Consider the following 22,332-nt stretch of genomic DNA (forward strand, 5'->3'; position numbering starts at 1 on the left):
GGGTTGAGTTCTAAAAACATATCAGAAACTTTGAACATCCCACGGAGCACCATTAAATCCATTATTAAAAAATGGAAAGAATATGGCACCACAACAAACCTGCCAAGAGAAGGCTGCCCACCAAATCTCACAGCTCAGACAATGAGGGAATTAATCAGAGAGGCATTAAAGAGACCAAAGATAACCCTGAAGGAGCTGCAAAGCTCCACAGCGGAGATTGCAGTATCCGTCCATAGGACCACTTTAAGCCGTACACTCCACAGAGCTGGGCTTTATGGAAGAGTGGGCAGAAAAAAGCCATTGCTTAACCTGTTATGGCTAGGGGGCAGTATTTTCACGGCTGGATAAAAAACGTACCCGATTTAATCTGGTTACTACTCCTGCCCAGTAACGAGAATATGCATATAATTATTGGCTTTGGATAGAAAACACTCCAAAGTTTCTAAAACTGTTTGAATGGTGTCTGTGAGTATAACAGAACTCAAATGGCAGGTCAAAACCTGAGGGATTCCTTTACAGGAAGTGGCCTGTCTGACCATTTATTGTCTTTCTTTGACATCTCATTCAATTACAAAGGATCTCTGCGGTAACGTGACACTTCCCACGGCTCCAATAGGCTCTCAGAGCCCGGGAAAAACCTGAATGTCGTCATTCCAGCCCCAGGCTGAAACACATTATCGCCTTTTTCAAGTGGCCGATCAAGGGACTGTGGGCTTAGGCGCGTGCACTGGCCGCCCCCGTCTTTGTGTTTTTTCCTCTGTTTGCCGAAAAGGAGATTCCAGGTCTGAATATTATCGCTTTTTTACGAGATGAATTGCATAAAAATGTATTTTAAACAGCGGTTGACATGCTTCGAAGTACGGTAATGGAATATTTAGAATTTTTTTGTCACGAAATGCGTCATGCGCCGACCCTGATTTACCATTTCGGATAGTTTCTGGAACGCACGAACAAAACACCGCTATTCGGATATAACGATGGATTATTTTGGACCAAACCAACATTTGTTATTGAAGTAGCAGTCCTGGGAGTGCATTCTGACGAAGACAACAAAAGGTAATCAAACTTTTGTAAGAGTAAATCTGATTTTGGTGAAGGCTAAACTTGCTGGGTGTCTAAATAGCTAGCCCGTGATGGCTGGGCTATGTACTTAGAATATTGCAAAATGTGCTTTCACCAAAAAGCTATTTTAAAATCGGACATAGAGTGCATAGAGGAGTTCTGTATCTATAATTCTTAAAATAATTGTTATGCTTTTTGTGAACGTTTATCGTGAGTAATTTAGTAAATTGTTAGTAAATTCCCCGGAAGTTTGCGGGGGGTATGCTAGTTCTGAACGTCACATGCTAATGTAAAAAGCTGTTTTTTGATATAAATATGAACTTGATTGAACAAAACATGCATGTATTGTTTAACCTCTATGGGCTAGGTGGGACGCTAGTGTGCCACCCGTGGTGCACTCCATCAACAGCAGGTGCATTTCAAGAGCGGCAAATTTGAATCCAAATAAATGTCAAAATTCAAATTTTTCAAACATACAACTATTTTACACCCTTTGAAAGATAAACATCTCCTTAATCTAACCACGTTTTACGATTTCAAAAAGGTTTTACGGCGAAAGCATAAATTTAGAGTATGTTAGGACAGTACATTTACAAGAGTTGTGTGTAATGTTTTGTCAATTCAAAGACAGGGTCACCAAAACCATAAAACCAGCTAAAATGATGCACTAACCTTTTACAATCTCCATCAGATGACACTCCTAGGACATTATGTTAGACAATGCATGCATTTTTAGTTCTATCAAGTTCATATTTATATCCAAAAACAGCGTTTTACTATGGCATTGATGTTGAGGAAATCGTTTCCCTCCAATAACCGGCAGTCAAGTCAGCGTCACAAATTAAATAATTAAAATTAGAAAACATTGGTAAAATATTATATTGTTATTTAAAGAATTATAGATTTACATCTCTTGAACACAATCAACTTGCCAGATTTAAAAATAACCTTACTGGGAAATCACACTTTGCAATAATCTGAGCACTGCGCCCAGAAAAATACGCGTTGCGATACAGACTAGACGTCATGTTGGGGAGATCTAAAATCGAAAATACTATGTAAATAATCCATTACCTTTGATTCTCTTCATCAGATGTCACTTCCAGGTATCACAGGTCCATAACGAATGTAGTTTTGTTCAAAAAAGCTCATCATTTATGTCCAAAAATCTCCGTCTTGTTAGCACATGATCTAAGCCAGCCGGACTTCTCGTCATGAACGAGGGGAAAAAATATATTTACGTTCGTTTAAACATGTCAAACGTTGTATAGCATAAATCATTAGGGCCTTTTTTAACCAGAACATTAATAATATTCAAGGTGGACGAATGCATACTCTTTTATAACGTATTGGAACGAGGGTACCCAACATGAACTCGCGCGCCATGTGTCTAATGGGCCATCATCGTTCCATGGCTCTTGTTCGGTCAGATCTCCCTCCAGAAGACTCAAAACACTTTGTAAAGGCTGGTGACATCTAGTGGAAGCAATAGGAAGTGCCAAAATATTCCTCAGCCCCTGTGTTTTTCAATGGGATAGGTTTAAATGTAATACAACACATCAGGTATCCACTTCCTGTCAGAAAATGTCTCAGGGTTTTGCCTGCCAAATGAGTTCTGTTAAACTCACAGACACCATTCAAACAGTTTTAGAAAATTTAGGGTGTTTTCTATCCATATGTAATAAGTATATGCATATTCTAGTTACTGGGTAGGAGTGGTAACCAGATTAAATCGGGTATGTTTTTTTATCCAGCCGTGTCAATACTGCCCCCTAGCCCTAACAGGATAACATAATGTCCTAGGTGTAAATTGAAAAATTGAATTTTTTTGTATTTTTGAGGAATTTGTAATTCGCGCCACGCCTATCATTGGATATTGGAGCAGGTGTTCCGCTAGCGGAACGTCTAGATGTAAGAGGTTTTAACCTCTATGGGCTAGGTGGGACGCTTGAATTCGTCCCACCTACGTAACAGCCACTTGCAGCCTGTGGCGCGATTTTCAAAACCTTAAAAATCCTATTACTTCAATTTCTCAAACATATGACTATTTTACAGCTATTTAAAGACAAGACTCTCGTTAATCTAACCACACTGTCCGATTTCAAAAAGGCTTTACAACGAAAGCAAAACATTAGATTATGTCAGCAGAGTACCAAGCCAGAAATAATCAGACACCCATTTTTCAAGCCAGCATATAATGTCACCAAAACCCAGAAGACAGCTAAATGCAGCACTCACCTTTGATGATCTTCATCAGATGACAACCCTAGGACATTATGTTATACAATACATGCATGTTTTGTTCAATCAAGTTCATATTTATATCAAAAACCAGCTTTTTACATTAGCATGTGACGTTCAGAACTAGCATACTTCCGGGGAATTCGCTAACATTTTACTAAATTACCCACGATAAACGTTCACAAAAAGCATAACAATTATTTTAAGAATTATAGATACAGACCTCCTCTATGCACTCGATATGTCCGATTTTAAAATAGCTTTTTGGTGAAAGCACATTTTGCAATATTCTAAGTACATAGCCCAGGCATCACGGGCTCGCTATTTAGACACCGGGCAAGTTTAGCACTCACCATAATCATATTTACTATTATAAAAGTTTGATTACCTTTTGTTGTCTTCGTCAGAATGCACACCCAGGACTGCTACTTCAATAACAAATGTTAGTTTGGTCCAAAATAATCCATCGTTATATCCGAATAGCGGCGTTTTGTTCGTGCGTTCCAGACACTATCCGAAATGGTAAAGAAGTGTCGCGCGCATGGCGCAATTCGTGACAAAAAAATTCTAAATATTCCATTACCGTACTTTGAAGCATGTCAACCGCTGTTTAAAATCAATTTTTATGCCATTTTTCTCGTAGAAAAGCGATAATATTCCGACAGGGAATCTCCTTTTCGGCAAACAGAGGAAAAAATCACAAAGGCGGGGGCGGTCGGGTCACGCGCATAAGCCCAGAGTCCCTTGATCGGCCACTTGAGAAAGGCGATAATGTGTTTCAGCCTGGGGCTGGAATGACGACATTCTGTTTTTTTCCCGGGCTCTGAGCGCCTATGGACGACGTGGGAAGTGTCACGTTAGAGCAGAGATCCTTAGTAAAAGATAGAGATGGAAAAGAAGTTCAAGAAATGGTCAGACAGGCCACTTCCTGTAAAGGAATCTCTCAGGTTTTGACCTGCCATATGAGTTCTGTTATACTCACAGACACCATTCAAACAGTTTTAGAAACTTTAGGGTGTTTTCTATCCATATGTAATAAGTATATGTATATTCTAGTTACTGGGTAGGAGTGGTAACCAGATTAAATCGGGTATGTTTTTTATCCAGCCGTGTCAATACTGCCCCCTAGCCCTAACAGGTTAAAGAAAAAAGCAAGCATGTTTGGTGTTTACCAAAAGGCATGTGGGAGACCCCCAAAACATATGGAAGAGGTACTCTGGTCAGATGAGACTAAAATGTAGCTTGTTGGCCATCAAGGAAAATGCTATGTCTGGCGCAAACCCAACACCTCTCATCACCCCGAGAACGCCATCCCCACAGTAAAGCATGTTGGTGGCAGCATCCTGCTGTGGGGATGTTTTTCATCGGCAGGGACTGGGAAACTGGTCAGAATTGAAGGAATGATGGATGGCTCTCAATACAGGGAAATTCTTGAGGGAAACCTGTTTCAGTCTTCAAGAGATTTGAGACTGGGACGGAGGTTCACCTTCCAGCAGGATAATAACCCTAAGCATGCTGCTAAAGCAACACTCAAGTGGTTTAAGGGGAAACATTTAAATGTCTTGGAATGGCCTAGTCAAAGCCCAGACCTCAATCCAATTGAGAATCTGTGGTATGATTTAAAGATTTCTGTACACCAGCGGAACCCATCCAACTTGAAGGAGCTGGAACAGTTTTGCCTTGAAGAATGGGTAACATTCCCAGTGGCTAGATGTGCCAAGCTTATAGTTTCATACCCCAAGAGACTTGCGGTTGTAATTGCTGTGAAAGGTGGATCTACAAAATATTGACTTGGGGGAGGGGGGGGGGGGGGAATACTTATGCACGCTCAAGTTTTCTGTTATTTTTGTATTATTTCTTGTTTGTTTCACAAGAAAAAATATTTTGCATCTTCAAAGTGGTTGGCATGTTGTGTAATTCAAATGATACAACCCCCCCCAAAATCTATTTTAATTCCAGGTTGCAAGGCAACAAAACAGAATACTTTCGAAAGCCACTGTATGTGGAGGATGAGGGCTGCAGTAGGTACAGTAACTCAGATAGGGGGGAGTGAGGCCTAAGAGGGTTTTAAAAATAAGCATCAACCAGTGGGTCTTGCGACGCCTATACAGAGATGACCAGTTTACAGAGGAGTATAGAGTGCAGTGGTGTCCTATAAGGAGCATTGGTGGCAAATCTGATGGTCGAATGGTAAAGTACATCTAGCCGCTCGAGAGCACACTTAGCTGCCGATCTAAAAATTACGTCTCGGTAATCTAGCATGGGTAGGATGGTCATCTGAATCAGGATTAGTCTGGCTGCTGGGGTGAAAGAGGAGCAATTACGATAGAGGAAACCAAGTCTGGATTTAACCTTGGCTTTGATATGTGCTGAGAGAAGAACAGTGTATCGTCTAGCCATACTCCCAAGTACTTGCATGAGGTGACTACCTCAAGCTCTAAACCCTCAGAGGTAGTAATCCCAACTGTGGTGGAGAGGGGCTTCTTCTTACCAAACCACATTACCTTAGTTTTGGAGGTGTTCAGAACAAGGTTAAGGGCAGAGAAAGCTTGTTCAACACTAAGGAAGCTTTGTTGTAGAGCGTTTAACACAAAATCTGGGGAGGGGCCAGCTGAGCATAAGACTGTATCACCTGCATATAAATGGATGAGAGAGCTTCCTACTGCCTGAGCTATGTTGTTAAAGTAAATTGAGACGAACATGGGGCCTTGGTGACAGGCAGTGGGTGAGACGGCATACGTTTTGACTTTATACACTGCACTCTTTGAGAGAGGTAGTTAGCAAACCAGGCCAAAGACCCCTCAAAGACACCAATACTCCTTAGCCAGCCCACAAGAACGGAATGGTCTACCCTATCAAAAGCTTTGGCCAAGTCAATAAAAATAGCAGCACAACATTGCTTAGAATCAAGGGCAAAGGTGACATCATTGAGGACCTTTAAGGTCGCAGTGACACACCTGAGCGGAAACCATATTGCACACCAGAGAGAATATTATAGACATCAAGAATCCAGTCAGTTGATTATTGACAAGTTTTTCCAACACTTTTGATAAACATGGCAAAATAGAAATTGGCCAATAACAGTTAAGATCAGCTCAATCTCCCCCTTTAACCCCTGGTCGGGCTCAGGACGGACATCCAGCGAAAAATCCTATCGCCATTAGCTTAACAAAATGTAATATTTTCTTTTTTTTTCAAATATAGGACTATGTTATATCGTTTTATAGATACAGCTCTCCTGAATCGAACCACGTTGTCTGATTTCAAAAAGGCTTTACAGAAAAAGCAAAACATTAGATTATGTTAGAGGAGTATATCGTAAAAGTAGCCACATAGCCATTTTCCGACCAACCACATGCATCACAAATAACCAAAAAACAGCTAAATGCAGCACTAACCTTTGACAATCTTCATCAGATGACACTCCTAGGACATCATGTTACATAATACATGCATTCTTTTGTTCGATAAAGTTCATATTTATATATAAAAACAGCATTTTACATCGGCGCGTGACGTTGACTAACTATTTTCCCTCAAATGCATCCGGTGAAACAGCGCTACAATTTAATAAATTACTATTCGAAAACATTTTTAAAATGTAATATTGTCATTCTAAGATTTATAGATGAATATCTCTTGAAAGCACCTGTAATGCCAGATTTATAAATAACTTTACTGGGTAATCACACTTTGCGATAAAAGGGGATGCGATACTCAGAAAATTAGGCTACCGTTACAGGTCAGCGCCATCTTGGAACAATCGCATATCAAATCTACTCTTGTATACTATTGTCAATAATCCCTTACCTTTGATTATCTTCATCAGAAAGCACTTCCGGGAATCCCAGGTCCACAACAAATGTATTTTCGTTCGAAAAAGTTAATCCTTTACGTCCCAATAGCTTGTTCTTGTTAGTGCGTTCTGAAGGCTGCTCCAAAACTTCCGTCGGCCGCGGGACTCCTCTTTCAATAAAATGCTTTTTTTTTTATTTAGGTTCGTTCAAACATGTCAAACGTTGTATAACATAAATCTGTAGGGCCTTTTTCAACCAGAGCTCCAATAAGATTCAAGGGGGACGATTGCATTGTCTTTCAAAAAGTTTCGAAAGGGGAGGGTAGCCAGGGGCGCTGGCGTCATAATGGTGATGGCCCTCCTCATGTGACCACTTTCCACAGCGTCTCATTCAGTCAGTTTTCACAGTAGGAGACTCAAACCACTTTGTAAAGACTGGGGACATCTAGTGGAAGCCATAGGAAGTGCTCAATGAACCATTGCTTACGGTATGATTTATAGGCAAAGTGATGAAGTTGAGTCCGCAATTCAGAATTCCACATCCTGTTACGATCGGTCTCTGGGTTTTGACTGCCATATGAGTTTTGTTATACTCACAGACACCATTCAAACAGTTTTAGAAACTTTAGGGTGCTTTCTATCCACAAGTATTAATTATATGCATATCCTAGCTTCTGAGTTTGAGTAGCAGGCCGTTTAAAATGGGCACGAATTTTTTTCAAAAATCGCTGTAGCGCCCCCTATCCTAGGCGACCGTCAAGAGGTTAAATAAAGGATCCACTGTGGCTGCCGTCCAAGCAATGGGAAACTCTCCAGAGAAGAGAGAGGTTAAAAGGGGTCAGAGAGAGGCTTTGCGATGATAGGGGCAGCAACGTTAAAGAAGAAAGGTTCTAAACCATCTAACCCAGATGGTTGTTTGGGGTTAAGTTTAAGGAGCTCCTTTAGCACCTCGAACTCAGTGACCACCTGCAGCAAGAAACTTTGTAGCGGGGCAGGGGAAAAAGAGGGAGGAGCATCAGGGCTAGTCACATTTGAAGGGTTGGCAGATGAGGAAATGTTGGACAGTCAAGGAGGCATGGCTGAGTCAAAAAGGAATCCTGATTTAATGAAGTGGTGATTAAAGAGCTCAGCCATGTGCTCTTTGTCAGTAAAAACCACATCATCAACATTAACTTCTTGGGGTTAGACCCAAAGAGAGAGAACTTCCCCTTAAAAAAGTAACTAACTTTGGCCTTCCGTATAGCCTGAGTGCACTTATTTCTCATTTGCCTGAATGAGAGCCAGTCAGCCTGAGTATGTGTGTGCCGAGTCTTTTGCAAAATGGAATTCTTGAGGTGGAGTAACTCCACAAGATCACGGTCGAACCAGGGCCTGCACCTGTTCTTAATTCTTATTTTCTTTATGGGGCGTGTTTGTTAACAATACCACTGAAAATACCAAAAAATAAGTACCAATCATCTTCGACAGAGGGGATCAAGCAGATTCTATAGCAGGCCAGGCCATGAAGGAAGGCTTGCTCGTTACAGTTTTTTAGCAGGCGTCTATGACAAATCAGGACAGGTCGTTTCACTGAGCAGCCATTACGAACATAGGCTGTAAAACAGTGATCACTAATGTCATTACAGAAAACACCAGACTGATACCTATCAGGATTATTTGTGAGGATAACGTCAAGGAGAGTAGCATTTTCTGTGTGGAGTCATACCTTGTTGGATTGGTAATAATCTGAGAAAGATTTAGGGAGTCCCATTGCTTTAGAACTTGGTCAGGTGGTTTAAACATGTCCCAGTTTAGGTCACCTAGCAGGACAAATTCAGACTTAGTGTAAGGGGCCAGGAGAGAGCTTAGGGCAGTTAGGGTACTGGCCAGTGTGGATGGAGGACGATAACACCCAGCAACAGTCAACAAAGAGCTATTTGAAAGTTTAATGCTTAAAACCAGCACATCAAATTGTTTGGGGACAGACTTGGTGGAGATAACTGAGTACTGAAGGTGTTCCTTGGTAAAGATTGCCACTCCACCACCCTCGGAAGATCTATCTTGCCGAAAAAGGTTATAACCAGAAAGTTTAACATCAGTGTTCAAAATACTCTTCCTTAACCACATCTCAGTAATGACCAACACATCTGGATTGGAGCTGTGAACCCACACTTTCAATTGATCCATTTTAGGTATTAAGCTTCTAGTGTTAACGTGCACAAAACCAAGGCTGTTACGAGAGCAGACATCAGTGAAGCAGATATCAGAGCACAAGTCAGAATTGTGGCCAGCAACAGTAGATGGGGCAGGGTGTACATGCACATTTCCAGATATCATCAACAATAATACAATCAGGGCACAGCAGAGGACAGTGAGAGCTCTGCAGTGTTGATTTATGACATTTGATTGTATATTAGATGGCAACAAGATCATATTGTACAGCAATTTCATCAGATAAAATGAATACAAAGCCATCGAGAGGTGGTTAGAATAGGATGGGAGGCCAAGAGTCTGTGTAACCAACAGAGAGTAAGACTCCTGAGTGTGGGAACATAGTCTGTCCCACGGTTGGGTAAACAAGCATGTTCATAGGCAACAAAACATACAGGAGTCATGAGGCAAATAGCATAAAGCACAAGAAACAAATATGACTTGGGGCTAGCCATTGCATGTTCAGAGTCACTCGCCCCAACAGTGCGTATGCTGAAGGCAAGCGAAAGCTCGGGAGAGAGGGGGAGTGTGTCGTGGGTATCTGTACCAGACAAGGGGAGACAGGCCAGGGCAGACAGTGAACAGATCGCCAGGTGGAATCCAAGCAGCAGTGCAGCAGGCAATGGGAGTAGGTGTCACACCCACTTGGGAGAATCTTTTTTCTGGGGGCAGATTCCTTGTCGAAAATGCAAGGGGATGGTCTCTGAAAAGCGGGAGAGGGCTTCAATTTGTGTGGGGTAGGCTGTAGGCTGTGAGACTCTCCTGCCATTGTTGGGCTCGAAAGCTTTGACACCTCTCACTTCACACCTCAGTGCTAATTGAAGTTGTATCTGTTCTGTCCTAGCAAGCTTGGTAGCCTTAACTTAGCATTCAATTCTTATAAAGTAAAATATATCACTGGAATGTATTTTTATTTTTGGCTTTCAAAATAGCTTCAGACTACACTCTTATTCCAAGATGGCATAGCAGTCAGAAGTCCTTTGTCCTCGTCTTGTTGTGTCCCGTGTATATATATATTTACATCTTTTCTTCGCATATCTTTTTATATATTTTTTTCTAAAAACTCAACTTCAAAACACTCTCCTGCAACCCGCCTCACCAATTTAAAAAAATAGTATTATTTACCTGAAATCTGAAATCCACAACAGACGCTAGCCAGAAGTTAGCCAGTTCACTAGCTAACGTTAGAATTCAGCTAACCACGGTTGGCGGTCATCAGCTATCCCTTAGCTCGAAAAGCTATCGCCAGTTTTGTACAACGCGACTCAGACGAGAGCATACCGGACCTATTTTCTCTCCATATCCCTGGATTTCTACCGCAAGCTCCAGACATTTACACCTGGATCTTGCAGCTAGCTAGCTGCTATCCGAGTGACTATTGGCTAACGTCGATCCCGGAGCTAACATCAATTATTCCGGAGCTAGCCAGCTGAAGAGTTCCATCAGCCACTCCTGGGCTACAATCGCCTATCCGGACCCGTTTTACTGCCAATGCGGAGCCCCATTGGGCCTTCACGACTGGACTACCAACGTTATCTGCCTGAAGGAGTTATCCAACTGGCCCCTACGTTGCGACGTAACCTGAACGCCCATCTGCGGCCAGCTAATTGTTAGCTGTCTTATCGGCTGCTATCTGAATAGGTCTATCGGCCAATTTTCTTGGGCCACTATAACTATAACTATTTTGCCAATTGGATTGGTCCCCTTTACCACACGGAACCCCACTAATCTACAGACGGAAACGCAAGAGGTGGCTAAAAACAGACCATCTTCTGCCAACTTGCTACCCATGGCCCGGCTTGCTGTCTGAATCGCCGTGACCGCAACTGACCTCACTACTCACTGGACCCTTTTGATCACTTGGCTAAGCATGCCTCTCCTTAATAATGTCAATATGCCTTGTCCATTGCTTTTCTGGTTAGTTTTTATTGGCTTATTTCACTGTAGAGCCTTTAGCCCTGCTCATTATACCTTATCCAACCTCTCAGTTCCACCACCCACACATGCGATGACATCACCTGGTTTCAATGATGTTTCTAGAGACAATATCTCTCTCATCATCACTCAATGCCTAGGTTTACCTCCACTGTATTCACATCCTACCATACCTTTGTCTGTACATTATACCTTGAAGCTATTTTATCGCCCCCAAAAACCTGCTCCTTTTACTCACTGTTCCGGACGTCCTTGACGACCAATTCTCATAGCTTTTAGCCGTACCCTTAACCTACTCCTCCTCTGTTCCTCTGGTGATGTAGAGGTGAATCCAGGCCCTGCAGTGCCTAGCTCCACTCCTATTCCCCAGGCGCTCTCTTTTGATGACTTCTGTAACCGTAATAGCCTTGGTTTCATGCATGTTAACTTTTTAAGGTATAGGGGGCAGTATTTTAATTTTCGGATGAAAAGCGTGCCCAGAGTAAACTGCCTAATACTCGGGCCCAGAGTCAAATATTTGCATATTATTAGTAGATTTGGATAGAAAACACTCTGAAGTTTCTAAAACTGATTGAATGATGTCTGTGAGTATAACAGAAGTCATATGGCAGGCAAAAACCTGAGAAAAATCCAACCAGGAAGTGGGAAATCTGAGAATTGTAGTTCTTCTTTTGAATCCCTATCGAAACTACAGTGTCTGTGGGGTCACGTTGCACTTCCTAAGGCTTCCATTGACTGTCAACAGCCTTTAGAAACGTGTTTCATCCTTCTCCTGTTATTGGGCAGAAAATAGAAGCTCAGTCAATGAGTGGACTGCCTGAGGACAAAGGACTTGGTGATGCGCGAGCCCGCCAGCGCGCCCTTCCTTCTTTTTCTTCTTGAATGAATATGCTATTGTCCGGTTGGAATATTATCGACGTTTTATGTTAAAAAGACCCTAAAGATTGATTGTAAACAACGTTTCACATGTTTCTACAAACGGTAATGGAACTATTTGACTTTTCGTCTCTGGTACTGCGCTCGCGCGTTATGCCTTTAGATAGTGATCTGAACGCACGAACAAAACAGACGTATGTGGACATAAATATGGAGTATTTCAAACAAAAATAACATTTCTTGTGGAAGTAGGAGTCCTGGTAGTGCATTCTGATGAAGATCAGCAAAGGTAAGAGAATATTTATAATACTAATTCTGAGTTTTGTTGACCCCAGAACTTGGCGGGTATCTGTATAGCTTGCTTTGATGGTTGAGCTATGTACTCAGAATATTGAAAAATGTGCTTTCTCCGTAAAGCTATTTTAAAATCTGACACAGCAGTTGCATTAAGGAGAAGTATATCTATAACTCTTTCAATAACTGTTGTAAATTTTATCAATGTTTATGATGAGTATTTTTGTAAATTGATGTGCACATTCACCGTTGGTTTTGGTGGGAAAACATTTTCTGAACATCACGCGCCAATATAAAATGGGGTTTTTGGATATAAATATGAACTTTATCGAGCAAAACATTCATGTATTGTGTAACATGAAGTCCTATGAGTGCCATCTGATGAAGATCATCATAGGTTAGTGAATATTTTAGTTGTATTTTTGGTTTTTGTGATGCATGTCCTTGCTTGGAAAATGGCTTTGTGGTTTTTCTTGTGAAGTTTCTGTCCTAACATAATGTAATTTTATGCTTTCGCCGTAAAGCCTTTTTGAAATCAGACAATGTGGTTAGATTAAGGAGAAGTTTATCTTTAAATTGGTGTAAAATAGTTGATTGTTTGAGAAAATGAAATGATGAGATTTTTGCTGTTTTTTATTTCGCGATGCTATTTCACTGGCTGTTGAATAGTGTGTCCCGCAGGACGGTCATGTCCCACCTAACCCATAGAAGTTAACATTAGAAGCCTCTTCCCTAAGTTTGTTTTATTCACTGCTTTAGCACACTCTGCCAACCTGGATGTCCTAGCTGTGTCTGAATCCTGGCTTAGGAAGACCACCAAAACCTCTGAAATCTCCATCCCTAACTACAAAATTTTCAGACAAGATAGAATGGCCAAAGGGGGCGGTGTTGCAATCTACTGCAGAGTTAGCCTACAGAGTTCTGTCCTACTATCCAGGTCTGTACCCAAACAATTTGAACTTCTACTTTTAAAAATCCACCTCTCTAAAAACAAGTCTCTCACCGTTGCCACCTGCTATAGACCACCCTCTGCCCCCAGCTGTGCTCTGGACACCATATGTGAGCCATCCTACTATAGACCTGGGGGCAGAGGGTGGTCTATAGCAGGTGGCAACGGTGAGAGACTTGTTTTTAGAGAGGTGGATGCCCTCAATCTCACACAAATTATCAATGAACCTACCAGGTACCACCCCAAAGCCGTAAACACGGGCATCCTCAGAGATATCATCCTAACCAACTTGCCCTCTAAACACACCTCTGCTGTTTTCAACCAAGATCTCAGCGATCACTGCATCCGTAATGGGTCAGCGGTCAAACGACCTCCACTCATCACTGTCAAACGCTCTCTGAAACACTTCAGCAAGCAGGCCTTTCTAATTGACCATGCCTTCCTCACCATCTTAAATAACCATGCTCCATTCAAGACATTTAGAACCAGGAACAGATATAGCCCTTGGTTCTCTCCAGACTTGACTGCCCTTAACCAACACAAAAACATCCTGTGGCGTTCTGCATTAGCATCGAACAGCCCCCGTGATATGCAACTTTTCAGGGAAGTTAGAAACCAATATACACAGGCAGTTAGAAATGCCAAGGCTAGCTTTTTCAAGCAGAAATTTGCTTCCTGCAACACAAACTCAAAAAAGGTCTGGGACACTGTTAAGTCCTTGGAGAATAAGAGCACCTCCTCCCAGCTGCCCACTGCACTGAGGATAGGAAACTCTATCACCACCGATAAAGCCACTATAATTGAGAATTTCAATAAGCATTTTTCTACGGCTGGCCATGCTTTCCACCTGGCTACCCCTACCCCGGTCAACAGCTCTGCACCCCCCCACAGCAACTCGCCCAAGCCTTCCCCATTTCTCCTTCTCCCAAATCCAGTCAGCTGATGTTTTGAAAGAGCTGCAAAATCTGGACCCCTACAAATCAGCCGGGCTAGACAATCTGGACCCTTTCTTTCTAAAATTATCTGCCGAAATTGTTGCAACCCCTATCACTAGCCTGTTCAACCTCTCTTTCGTGTCGTCTGAGATTCCCAAAGATTGGAAAGCAGCTGCGGTCATCCCCCTCTTCAAAGGGGGGGACACTCTTGACCCAAACTGCTACAGACCTATATCTATCCTACCCTGCCTCTCTAAAGTCTTCGAAAGCCAAGTCAACAAACCGACCATTTCAAATCCCACCACACCTTCTCCACTATGCAATCTGGTTTCAGAGCTGGTCATTGGTGCACGTCAGCCACGCTCAAGGTCCTAAACGATATCTTAACCGCCATCGATAAGAAACAATACTGTGCAGCCGTATTCATTGACCTGGCCAAGGCTTTCAACTCTGTCAATCACCATATCCTCATCGGCAGACTCAACAGCCTTGGTTTCTCGAATGATTGCCTCGCCTGGTTCACCAACTACTTCTCTGATAGAGTTCAGTGTGTCAAATCGGAGGGCCATTTGTCCGGGCCTCTGGCAGTCTCTATGGGGGTGCCACAGGGTTCAATTCTTGGGCCGACTCTTTTCTCTGTATACATCAATGACGTCGGTCTTGCTGCTAGTGAGTCTCTGATCCACCTCTACGCAGATGACACCATTCTGTATACTTCTGGCCCTTCTTTGGACACTGTGTTAACTACCCTCCAGACGAGCTTCAATGCCATACAACTCTCCTTCCGTGGCCTCCAACTGCTCTTAAATACAAGTAAAACTAAATGCATGCTCTTCAACCGATCAATGCCTGCACAATCTAGAATTGGCTTCCTATTTCGCAACAAAGCATCTTTCACTCATGCTGCCAAAAACTGACCATCCTACCGATCCTCGACTTCGGCGATGTCATTTACAAAATAGCCTCCAATACCCTACTCAATAAATTGGATGCAGTCTATCACAGTGCCATCCGTTTTGTCACCAAAGCCCCATATACTACCCACCACTCCGACCTGTATGCTCTCGTTGGCTGGCCTTCGCTTCATACTCGTCGCCAAACCCACTGGCTCCAGGTCATCTACAAGACCCTGCTAGGTAAAGTTCCCCCTTATCTCAGCTCACTGGTCACCATAGCAGCACCCACCTGTAGCACGCGCTCCAGCAGGTATATCTCTCTGGTCACCCCCAAAGCCAATTCCTCCTTCGGCCGCCTCTCCTTCCAGTTCTCTGCTGCCAATGACTGGAACGAACTACAAAAATCTCTAAAACTGGAAACACTTATCTCCCTCAATAGCTTTAAGCACCAGCTGTCAGAGCAGGTCACAGATTACTGCACCTGTACATAGCCCATCTATAATTTAGCCCAAACAACTACCTCTTCCCCCTACTGTATTTATTTATTTATTTATTTTGCTCCTTTGCACCCCATTATTTCTATTTCTACTTTGCACTTTCTTCCACTGCAAATCTACCATTCCAGTGTTTAACTTGCTATATTGTATTTACTTCGCCACCATGGCCTTTTTTGCCTTTACCTCCCTTATCTCACCTCATTTGCTCACTTTGTATATAGACTTATTTTTCTACTATATTATTGACTATATGTTTGTTTTACTCCATGTGTAACTCTGTGTTGTTGTATGTGTCAAACTGCTTAATTTATCTTGGCCAGGTCACAATTGTAAATGAGAACTTGTTCTCTACTTGCCTACCTGGTTAAATAAAGGTGAAATAAATACAAAATAAAAACATTACTCACTCAGTTCCAGGTTGGATGGTGTTTTCAGGTTTCTGTAATTTGTTTGCCAGAGCAGTAGCAATATAGCATGTGAATAGGAGTCTTTGGTGGTAGGAATCCTTCCAGGTAATTTTGTCCAAAAGCAGGTTGTAGGTTTGGAGTTTTGATTTGAAGTGAAGGTTATGTTGTGGAGGACAGTATCCTGTATATTAAAATGTAAACATTTTATCGAACTGTAAATCTATCTTTTTTTAAAACATGCAGAAAAATGCGGAGGCTCACATGCAGCTGCGTGTCGCTCTCTCTCCCCCTAGTGCATGAACTGAGGTAAATCTATTATACATACAGTGCATTCGGAAGTATTCAGACCCCTTGACTTTTTCCACATTCTGTTACGTTACAGACTTATTCTAAAATGTATTAAATTGTTTATTTCTCCCTAATCAATCTACACACGATACCCCATAATGACAAAGCAAAAACAGATTTTTTTGACATTTTTGAAATATAACATTTATGTAAGTATTCAAACCCTTTACTCAGCACTTTGTTTGAAGCACCTTTGGCAGCGATTACAGCCTCAAGTCTTCTTGGGTATGATGCTACAAGCTTGGCTCACCTGTATTGGGGGAGTTTCTCCCATTCTTCTCTGCAGATCATCTCAAGCTCTGTCAGGCTGGATGGGGAGCGTCGCTGCACAGCTATTTTCAGGTCTCTCCAGAGATGTTCGATCGGGTTCAAGTCCGAGCTCTGGCTGGGCCACTCAAGGACATTTAGAGACTTGTCCCGAAGCCACTCCTAATTTGTCTTGGCTGTGGGCTTAGGGTTGTTGTCCTCTTGGAAGGTAAACCTTCATCCCAGTCTGAGGTCCTGAGAGCTCTGGAGCAGGTTTTCATTAAGCATCTCTTTGTACTTTGCTCCGTTCATCTTTCCCTCGATCCTCACTAGTCTCCCAGTCCCTGCCGTGAGAAAAACATCCCAACAGCATGATGCTGCCACCACCATGCTTCTACGTAGGGATGGTGTCAGGTTTCCTGCAGACGTCAAGCTTGGCATTCAGTTCAAAGAGTTCAATCTTTGTTTCATCAGACCAGGGAATCGTGTTTCTTATGTTCTGAGAGTCTTTAGGTGCCGTTTGGCAAACTCCAAGAGGGCTGTCATGTGCCTTTTATTGAGCAGTGTCTTCCGTCTGTCCACTCTACCATTAAGCCCTGATTGGTGGAGTGCTGCAGAGATGTTTGTCCTTCTGGAAGATTCTCCCATCTCCACAGAAGAACTCTGGAGCTCTATCAGAGTGACCATTGGGTTCTTGGTCACCTCCCTGATCAAGACCCTTCTCCCCCGATTGATCAGTTTGGCTGGGCAGCCAGCTCTAGGAAGATCCATGGTGGTTCCAAACTTCTTCCATCTAACAATGATGGAGGCCGCTGTGTTCTCGGGGACCTTCAATGCTGCAGACATTTTTTGGTACCCTTCCCTAGGTCTGTGCCTCGACACAATCCTTTCCCGGAGCTCAACGGACAATTCCTTCGACTTCATGGCCTGGTTTTTGATCTGACATGCACTGTCAACTGTGGAACCTTATATAGACAGGTGTGTGCCTTTCCATATGTCCAATAATTTAATTTACTGCAGGTGGACTCCAATCAATTTGTAGAAACATCTCAAGGATGATCAATGGAAACAGGATGCACCTGAGCTCAATTCCAAGTCTTATAGCAAAAGGTCTGAATACTTATGTAAATAATGTATTTCTGTTTAAATCTTTATAAATTTGCAAAAACTTTTCTAAAAACCTGTTTTTGCTTTGTCAATCAACACAATAGTGATGCCATACTATATGAGTACCTTTCTTAGAGTAATTATCAGGTCCCATCATAGCCCATAAAAAGCCATTTTTTACATCTGATATATTATGTCATATGCTACAACTTGGGTCCGGAATTGGTTAGGTTGGCCAACTACAAGATTAGGGAAAACTCTGCCCCAGCAGCCTCGTCTCATGATTTAGTGGCCATATATTGACATGTTGAAAGTCAATATGTAATGAAAAAGGCAAGGAACCATTTGTCTTGTCTAGGACATGTGTATAGATTCATTGGCTGACCCAAAGCCTAGGGCTAGTATTCATAATTTCTGGTCCTGAGTTTTCACCACAACTGTGGGAAGGGTTAGGTTAAGGGGTGCTCACCCCCTGCGCCTACTCAAAACATCTTCCCGGAGCTATGGTTGAAACACATGACCAGCACTGAAGAATTCTCCTTAATAATAAACCACATGCAACTATCATTGCATTTGCAGACAAACATTAAAATACAATTCCTACTATGATGAGTAGGCTTAGGCCTAGATTGGATACCAGTAGCCTAGTCACTGCAGGTTAGAAAGTTATTTAACTCACGACTGTTTTCAAAAAAGTCTGTTATGTACAGAGCGTACATTTGGGTCAGCCCAAGGGGTCAAAATGGTGTCCTTTTATGAATGCATTTCATGTAACTATACAGTTCTTCATTTTACAGACTGGTGACATTAGCAGAATATGTTTTAATACCACAAAAAAATACCAAAATGACAGGCTACTTTGATACTGACCAAATGAGATCAATCAAAACAACCTTGTCTTGAATGTAACCAATAGCTCCGGTTTACAAAAAGATGGGAGACGAACATATTGTACAATATGACATCAATCAAGTCTAATTATATAATTTTGGCAGTTTTAATAACATTTACCAGGAGGTGCTGCAGCATCTCCGACACCACTACTTCCCGTCGCTATGAATTGCAGGTTTTGGTTTCAGCCTAGAACTAACAAAAAACATACTGTCAGTATTACAAGCAGAAGGATAAGATAATTATATGACCCTGTGTTACTAGTCTTTGACCTCTGTGACCTCTAGGTACAAGGTAATTTCCTTCACTTTTTAAGTCAATCCCCTGATTGAATTAAATGATTTTCTGAACTGAGGGCAAGGGCAATTAAATATGAACCAATCTTTTTCAGACCCTCAGTATTTGAAATTGAATTCAATGAGTGAAATAATTTTGACATGTAAAAATGCACTGAATTCAAGGATTTTACATTCCAGGGTTTCTAGAGTGATTTGTTTCCATTTCCACCCCTGCATACCACCACTATGTTCACCATGGTCAACTGTTGCTTTGAGGATTCACCCTGATCATGTGAGACTTCATGAGAAATGTTTTTTTGGTTATCTCTGCAAAAGTTGAACGAGAAAAGACCCTTCGTGTTTCCAGAGCTGCTCGAAGTAGCTTCACATACAGTGTCTTGAAAAGATTATGGGCAAGTTACAAGACAAATAACAAGAGGTCATACTGTGTCAAGGAGTTAGACTAACATAAACATCTAATAGGACTGCATTGGGTTTCATGAGTGGTCAACAGGGGTATCGCTCCATGTCGTGAGGAAAGTATGAGGACTTTAGAGAGATTGAGAAAGAGATTGATGGACATTTAAAGCTGTTAGAGTGAGAGATGGAGAGTGAGGATGATAATGAGAGGGGAAAAGAGTGAGTCAGAAAATGAAAGAGCAAGTCAGAGAAACAAGATAGAGAGAGAGGGTGGGGGTGGGGGAGGGAGGGAGAAAGAAAGAGAGAAAGAGGAGGGGTTTTAAGACTCTGCCTTTCAATGAGGTACCAGTGAGGATAGGCGGTCACTCACACACCACCACCCACACTCGCTCAGTCAGTCATTGAAGACAGCGATGGCTAAGCAAAGTTGACCATTGGACCCTAGACTTCTTGTAAGTCAACATCCGGACGTTGATCATTCCCTCATTCGGATTGTCACTCCTTTCTTTCTCTTGCTCTTCATCATTATGCACATCAAGTGGGAAATAATCTCATCTTCACCAAAGACAGGAACTCTGCTCCAATGACTCTAAATGTGGACTCTACTCTGTTCTACTTGCCTAGGTCAGCCAGATGAACACACACAAACCAGCCCACAAAGCCAAGGTATGTCCCCTACTCTGGAACCTGGGCATTTTGGGGTACTGGTATCATTCCAAGATTTTTTGTTAACGGTAATAACTGATGGGCTGCTAATAGTAAGTACCTACTATAACAATTTTATTTTATTAAGCCATTGACGCATGTGAGATTTTGAGAAGACAGTTATTGAATTGTATTAATCTGAGTAATTTACTGCAGTAGCCCAGGCAATGCACAGAGTGGTTACTGTTACTGTGAAGTATTTAGTCGGTAACGTGATACCCAGATGTCTAGCCAGTAGATTTTAGGGGAGTGACAATAAAAAGCATTTTTTTGTTCATGTAATGAGCCCGGGACACGTCACAGGTTTATGAAACAACGTCTGTGGCGCAGCTAGAACACACAGTACCACACTCAAAACATCTAAGAAGACATAAGTATCTTTTAAAATGTAAGTTCTTGACTAAGTAACTCAGCTCTTCTTGTTGGTTCTTTGAGCTTGAGTTTGTGTAACTATTTTAACGCCAGAAAGTCATACCTTTCGTTGTTATATAGATGAACATGTGGGGCCGTACGGGGGGGGGGGGAGTAAATTGCAGTTGTGGAGCCCGGTTTAAGGACATAGTAGATAACAAGTTGTAGTGTCCCTAAAAACTGCTCCACTATCCCCAGAACTCAAGATGTCATTGTATATGGGTGATTTTGCAACTACGGGCACTTTTGGCATGTCATATTTAAAATAAAATGTTTCTTAAAAAATAATTTTTCCAAAATAAATACTTTCCTCATTTTATCAGGAGCCATAACCTGGTATTGGCTGTGACCATTTTATTCAACAATAGATGGCATTTACTTCTGCAAATGTTATTACCATCACATCATAAAACCTTCAATTTTAGTCTACAACTAAATCACAAACAACATGTGGTTTGGGATTATTTGGTTTATCTGTCAATAGGATTTGGCACTACCACAATTTGAAATAATTATTTGAATTCCTTATTGCATAAATATGGCTGTTTGCTGCCTGTGTTTGTATACCTGCATTGAAGCTACAGTACCATAAACAATGCAATTACCTGTCGAAATGGTTATGTACTTACTCATTTTTAAGTTGATCGGTTGAGAATAAGTGCTTTTCACTTGATGATGAGAGGAGTGTGATATTTAATGTGCACATATATTTTTGATTCAGAAATATTTGTAGATTGTGGTGGTAAAGACTGTGTGGCAATAACGACAGGATAATGTTGTTAAAAATAACGTTGTGGAAATGGGTATTTACAATATGATCGATTGTTATAAAAACAGTAAAAGATTATGCGATAAGCAATATTGAGCAGGGGTTTACCCATTTTATACAAAAGTTATACAAAAAGTCATTATTTTCTGATGGCAATAACCTGGAAATTGTCATTACCGACCCTATTTGTGGTGGTAATGACAGTGTTTTAATGACAATTTGCTAATTTTTTGAATTAAACTACCAGGTTTACTTTGTTAATATGATCCGCTTATATTAGATAAACTCCAACCACAATATAATGAGATGTATCCATCCAAATAGAGGACAATCTAGATGACTTACAACCATTTGACACATTCCAAGTTACTTTACTTGGAGGAGGGTATATAATATAATATATTATATGTCATATCCTTATTCTTCACTGTCACTTCCCAGTTCTTGTGTGACTTGATATGAACAATTTTGAAAAAGCACAGCGTGATGGTAATGATGCAATACTGTGGGACAAATTCGGGACAACTGTATTTCATGGAATACGATAGATTTAGTGCTTATGCACTTTGAACATTAATTATAAAAAATGTTCATGTTGAAATACATTGAAGTTCAAAGTCATGTTCTGGGCCAAGTGCCTTGTCAATGCAAAACAGTAAAATGTATGGTTATGTTAGGGTCCACTTACTATATATACACCAGTCAAAAGTTAGAACACACCTACTCATTCAAGGGTTTTTCTTTATTTTACTATGTTCTACATTGCAGAATAATAGTGAAGACATCAAAACTATGAAGTAACACTTGGAATCATGTATAACCAACAAGCCAACCATTGTCTTGATGACAGCTTTGCGCACCCATGGCATTCTCTCAAGCAGCTTCACCTGGAATGCTTTTCTAACAGTCTTGAAGGAGTTCAAACATATGCTGAGCACTTGTTGGCTGCTTTTCCTTCACTCTGTGGTCCAACTCATACCAAACCATCTGAATTGGGTTGAGGTTGGGTGATTGTGGAGGCCAGGCCATCTGATGCAGCACTCCATCACTCTCCTTCTTGGTCAAATAGCCCTTACACA

General features: G+C 41.6%; 1 protein-coding gene across 3 annotated transcripts in view; it reads left to right on the top strand.

Annotated features, from left to right (window-relative positions):
• The first annotated feature begins 19,753 nt into the window (after window positions 1-19,753).
• Window positions 19,754-22,332, top strand: part of LOC106565101 (uncharacterized) — a 57,595-nt gene continuing 55,016 nt past the window's right edge. For 2 of the 3 annotated variants that reach the window (XM_045691512.2, XM_082959134.1), the window contains exons 1-2: window positions 19,815-19,820; window positions 19,993-20,126. In XM_045691512.2, the coding sequence (XP_045547468.1) occupies window positions 20,037-20,126 (90 nt within the window). In that variant the 5' untranslated portion in view covers window positions 19,815-19,820; window positions 19,993-20,036. Of the gene's footprint in view, window positions 19,821-19,992; window positions 20,127-22,332 lie in introns of all 3 variants that reach the window. The other variant, XM_014131825.3, reaches the window with a different exon arrangement.

Source organism: Salmo salar, chromosome 12 (assembly GCF_965601325.2).
Source record: "Salmo salar chromosome 12, fSalSal1, whole genome shotgun sequence".
Taxonomy (NCBI): domain Eukaryota; kingdom Metazoa; phylum Chordata; class Actinopteri; order Salmoniformes; family Salmonidae; genus Salmo; species Salmo salar.